This window comes from Rutilus rutilus, assembly GCF_951802725.1.
Source record: "Rutilus rutilus genome assembly, chromosome: 14".
NCBI classification, from domain to species: Eukaryota; Metazoa; Chordata; class Actinopteri; order Cypriniformes; family Leuciscidae; genus Rutilus; species Rutilus rutilus.
In genome coordinates, this window is record NC_140219.1 from 5,176,142 (window position 1) to 5,182,141 (window position 6,000).

A 6,000-nucleotide genomic window follows, 5' to 3' on the forward strand; every position below is an offset into this window, starting at 1 on the left:
GTTTTGCACTGATGCCAGACTTAATTTCTTATTGAATAGACTGATCTTTTGCTGTGTAGGCTTATCCTCCAAATAAAAAGAATAAAAAAAGAGATGAAGTGCCTTTCATTTGTGCAGCATTTCATTTACTGGCTGATCTAAAAATACCATTAGCAGATGGTTATTTAATTTATAAACCATTTGCACATTTTCAGAAAAATGACTACATTGTAATCTACACATTCTCATATCAAGATGCAAGTTGTTGGTCATCCCACCCACCCCTTATGATTTTTCCAGTGTTGGTGGTTGTTCAGTTAAAACCATATGAGCATGGAAATGTGTGTGTGTGTGTGTGTGTGTGTGTGTGTGTGTGTGTGTGTGTGTGTGTGTGTGTGTGTGTGTGTGTGTGTGTGTGTGTGTGTGTGTGTGTGTGTGTGTGTGTGTGTGTGTGTGTGTGACCAGTTTGAGTTTTAGACCATTGGAGTGAGGATAAAGAGAGTAAAGTGAGGACATGTTGGCCGGTCCTCACTTTCTGAGAGCCCTTTAAAGGCCTGTTTGAGGGTCAAGACTTGGTTTTAGGGATAAGGTTATAATTGATGGGTAAGGTTAGGGTAAGTGGCTAGAGATTGCATTGTGTCAATGAATGTCCTCACAAAGATAGATGTACAAGAATGTGTATGTGTGTGTGTGTGTGTGTGTGTGTGTGTGTGTGTGTGTGTGTGTGTGTGTGTGTGTGTGTGTGTGTGTGTGTGTGTGTGTGTGTGTTCGATTAAGTGCTAATGTCCTTGTCACCTTCCCTTTCAGAGATTCTCTGACTGCATCAGCATTCATAATATCACCTCTCATTAACACAGAAAAATTACTGACACAGAGAAAGAGAGAGGCAGAGATAAATATAAGAGGGGAGAGAGAGAGAGATGCATAGTGAAAGAGAGAGGCATGAAGAGACTCTTCATTTCACCTCCTGCAATCACTTCATCCATATAAAGAGCCTCCGAACCCCCCTGATCTCACTCACATAACCCCTGAACACACTTATGGACAGGTGCTTCGTTTCGAGATCTCAATCTCTCCAGTGCGGATTACACAACACATGCACGCAACACACAGACTGCATCCCAATTGGCATACTTTGACTGCATACTAAAACGATGCACACCAGTATCCCAGTACGGCAGTAAACAAGACAGTAACCACATATTTAGGATTTAAGGGCCAAATGTTCTAGCTGAAGAATCAACCATTGATATCTGATACCTGAAATCTGATCTGATTCCTCTCTATTTAAGGTGATTATGAGCCTGATACAAAATCATAAAACAAGTACAGTATACCCACACCTAACAACTTTCTTACCAATAACATTTAGTGTACACTTCAAAAGCCCTAACAGTTCTCATGTTTTTCAACTTTTTGAATCTGACAGTTCCTGTGCTATTATGTATTCACACATAATTTGCATATTATATAGCCTAGGCTAGTGGATATTAAGTGTGCATATTGAGCTTCTATAAAAGTAATTTTAATATTCAGCCAAACATGTTATCTACCTAATCTATGCTATCACTTTACTCATACTGCTTTCAATGTCATCTAATTCTGGATGTACTAATCCTAATCTTGCATACCACATTTAGTTGGGATAGTATACAAACACTAGATGAAATACAGCCACATTCACACAAGCTCACACAAATCCATTGTTTTGAATATATGAGGTAACATTATATTATAAACACTAGACAATCCCTAACCCTAAAATAAACCTTTAGAGCGTTTTAGAATTTAATTAATACACCATTTTGCTTAAGCTTTTACCTAGTGGGAACGACAACAAAATAAGGATCAATCAGCTTTTGCTATTTTTCAGGGATTTTTAGGAGAATTCCCAAGCAGGTTATCAAAACACCGAGACCATCCTTTGACTTTTGTTCTGAATTAAGCTAATTAAAATGACTAACTTACAGACCTTTACGCGGACATTTGGTCCACCCAGTGGCATAAGAAAATATAGTGGGAAAAACTCACGTCGCGGAATTTGTTCCAGTATTTGCTCTTGTCGTACTGGGACACGGTGCTCATCCACTTATCATTGTCCAGCGGGTTTCCATCACTGCTGCCGGTAACCGACACCGTCAAAAACACCAGAGACACGAACAGACCGAGACTCAACATCATCTGAGAGAGAGAAAGAGAGAGAGAGCAGGTGAAATTAGGCACGGGGCACTTGAAGTAAAGACGTCAAGCCTTTTTGAGAGGACTTTCATATAAACAAGCCCAAACAATAAAACATCAAAAAGCTCACTAATTCGTATCCAATAAACAACTCCAGAGCCTCACAGGCAGGGCGCGGATTATTTCTGGATTATAAATCCGCTGAATATGTCCATCTGATATGATTAATCGTCCCTGAGGAGAAAATCCTGAGGTGACTGACAAACAAAAATAACGGACTTTAACGGGCGAGTAAAACGGCTCGCACTTCCCGCCCGCGTTCGACTCCTTAAGCCTTCTGGTTTAATTGGCTTCTTAGTATTATAACGACATTATTCGTTTCACTCACCTCAAGACGGGACTGTTCTCGATTCCCGGGGCCAAACTGAACGGGTGATTGGAGACCGGGCGGGCGGCGCGTCCGTGGGACCGTAAAGTATCCGAGACACGGGAGAGCGGGTGAGTTTCTTCTGATCTTGTAGCTGCTGCACTGAACACGACCGGGAGAAACGGACCCGTGTAATGGAACGGTGAGCGTCTCCGCCCCCTCTACCGTGACTCCGCCCACTTTTCCTCGATATCTCTCTCTCTCTCTCTCTCTCTCTCTCTACACAGAGGGACGCGACGTTATGTGATGATAACGCATGACGCAAACTATAATAACTAAACGCTGCTGTTATGATTCTGAAAGCTTTCTTCGCTTAACTTTGTATATTATAACGGAAAGGTTGTAGTTTTGTTGCGTACACACTACACACACACAAACACACACTCTCTCTCTCTCTCACTCACACACACACACTTTTCAGTGTTTCTTTTAGAGATGGATGTGGAACAAAGGGAGTGCTGCATTCAGCCGGGAACAAACGCGCTCGTTGGCGTTGAGGTGTGCTGGAGGAGGAGGTAATACGCGCAGGTGTTGACTTTAAGCTGTAAAACATCCTGTGCTGTGCAGAGGGAATCGATACACCGACATGCTCTCATTCCCTGATCACTCCTAACAAATTAAAACCTGCCTCCGCTTTCATTTGAAATCAGCCTGTAATGGCTCTAAACTGCTGCTGTCCACTGCAGTGAATTCAGCTGCAGGGAGACGGATGGGAATATTGGCTCATGTTTAATTGAATAGAATAAACAAGTCAATGGATTATCTCATTAGTAAACATAACGCAGGGAAAGTATTGAGATTGATATTTGTATGTGTTCTCCGTAGTCTAGTGCAGTGGTTCAGAACTGCTCTCTATCAGGGTTTGAACCGCTGATCCAGTGAGTGTGTGGGGGAGCTGTCCATTCAGCACCACACACACACACACCTTTACACTGCAAATAAGGCCCAGTAGCCTCTGTTGATGTGTATAAACCACGAGACGGTGCGTCCACAGACTGTTTAATGCTGCGCAGAGGCGGCATACATTTATAGCTACAGAAATTACTATTCCTGAAATGATGTTATATGGCTCATTCCATTCTAACAAACCCAACATAATATAACTAAGTGATATAAAGAGGGAACACTTGAAGAGTTGTCCTTGAAGAGTTCGTTGCCTGCAAGCATGATAAGCTATTATAACAGTTTTATATTTATGTATTTATTTATATACTATATGATGGTAACATGATTGACATATAACCTGGTAACAAAAGCACTTTGCATTTTTATGCACACTAAAATCTAAAGATATATAAATAAAATGCAAAATACTTGCTTTTCTTTTCTTTTTCAATCTAAATGTATATAAATGTACAAATACAGTAACGAAAAGTTGGAAGCATGACAGGGGATAGGTCAAATAAGCAAGAACATGTACATAATAAAGTTAGGTTACTGAATTATTGACTTTTTATTATTATTATTATTACCTGTAATAATGTTCTGTGCATACTAAAAGTTGCTATTCATGGTTTAAACATATGTGTATAAGTGACACAAAGGGCATCTAATTTGTGGAATGACTCATGAAATTGATCTATCAATATAATATAAAATTATTTCAGTAACACTTTATTTTAGTGTACAATTCTCACTATTAACTAATTGCTGATTAGCATGCATATTACTTGGACATTGGCTAGTACATATAAAGCACATATTAATGGCTTATTCTGCATGACCTTATTCTGCATCCCTTAATCCACCCAATACCTAAATTTAACAACTACCTTACTAACTAACTAATAATAAGCAGTAGGAGTTTATCGTGGCAAAAGTCAGTCAATAGAGAATTGGACTCTAATCTAAAGTGTTACCATTATTTCTATAGAAACATGAATGAAAATGTGAAATTATAACAAAAATATAATTATTGCTGAAGCAAAACCACATCAGAGCCTCCAGGAACTGAGATGGGTCAGAGCTGCATAATTATCTGCAATAATAAGTCTGTACAGCCTCAACGCAGCCTTAACTCAATTGTGTAAAGACGCCTTTTGAAAGGTCTACACATTAATGCATTATGGACGTTTTAAATATGACAAAACAATTTATCACTAAATCCATCGTAATCGAACTAATGATGACCTTGGCGTTGGTCATAGTGTTGAGTCACAGCATTATTAGTGCATGAGTACTACAGTTCAGAAGTCACAGATACTGAAAATGACTTATGAATAGAGTCGTATTGGCTGGTGTGACTCAGTGGTTAAATATTTGTGCAGATGGTAAATAAAAGCTTGATGGTTCTAACCCTGCAATGGCTGATTCATGAATTGTCATCTTTAAAACACTGAACCTCCTGCGACGAGACACTCATGGACACGAGACATGAAGCAACCGCCAATGACATCTATCATGCTCTGTGTGCAGCAACAGTTTCTCTCTGTCAAGCAGTCCTGTATACGTGAGTGTGTGTGTGTGGCATTAGTTTGTGTTTAATTTATTCTGTTCCACTCCATTGGCTTAATGCTGTTAATGTTAAGTGGCAATACTTTAAAGTGGGTAATGTAGGTCAGTGTGGTTTCTGATTATGTGCCGTTAACATTTTACACTTTGAAAATGTTAGAGTGTGTAAAATCAGCCACAGCCAAGATATTTACACAGCTAAATCCACATGATGTATTTCTGAAATCCAGCTGATTGACATGCATATGAGAGATGCATTAAATTGTAAATGAGAGAAACGCTGAGCACACGCAGAACAGATAATTTTAATTGAAAACTTCCACTTGTGCACTGAGGTGCAACGGCAGAATATTGAGAGCGGTTTCACGTTTTTCTCTGCTGAACAAAACCAGCTAATTATTCTTTTAGCATACACTATATTTACTTAACAGAGAAGTGCGCAAGCTGGTAATTGTTGAGGTTATGAAATTACATAGGCTAATTTGTTCATTTCCTGAAAAATGCTGCATTTTAATGCACAAAATTAAAGCTCTCATATAGGCACAGACAGTGACAGGACGCCCTCTATTGGCTAAAGGTTTTGTGCCTCCAATGATTTAAATTGATAACTATTTTATTACTTATTTTTTAGGACCAAATTAAATATATATCAATACTTTGATCAATGCATACTTACAGCAATTCAATAGTACTTTTCTTTTTTGTCACTGGCTGATTTTTGTCTTTAATAGATAAGACAGTGGACTTAAACCAAGATTATTGGAGTCGATGTACAAGAAAACACAGTTTTTCCACTTCAAAATTCCACATTTAATTCAGTGTGGTACCTGCCGTTTCTTTGTGATTGTTTGTGAAATTTACTAGCAATTTCCGAGTGAAAACTGTTTCTTTCCGAATCGTTTTCGGTGTGTGTCGTGAGCAATGCACCATAGCTCTGAAATGAATAAAGGAAATGATGTGTTTTT

The 6,000-nt window shown here is 39.0% G+C and overlaps 1 protein-coding gene across 1 annotated transcript in view; it reads right to left on the reverse strand.

The window, feature by feature from the left end:
• spock1 (SPARC (osteonectin), cwcv and kazal like domains proteoglycan 1) overlaps positions 1-2,682 on the reverse strand; it is a gene marked incomplete at its 3' end in the record, with an annotated part of 213,118 nt that extends 210,436 nt beyond the window's left edge. Inside the window, exons 1-2 of the mRNA XM_084430669.1 lie at positions 2,546-2,682; positions 2,011-2,160 (exon numbers count right to left, since the gene is read on the reverse strand). Of these exons, the coding sequence (XP_084286795.1) occupies positions 2,011-2,160 (150 nt within the window). The 5' untranslated portion in view covers positions 2,546-2,682. The remainder of the gene's footprint in view (positions 1-2,010; positions 2,161-2,545) is intronic.
• Positions 2,683-6,000: the final 3,318 nt, after the last annotated feature.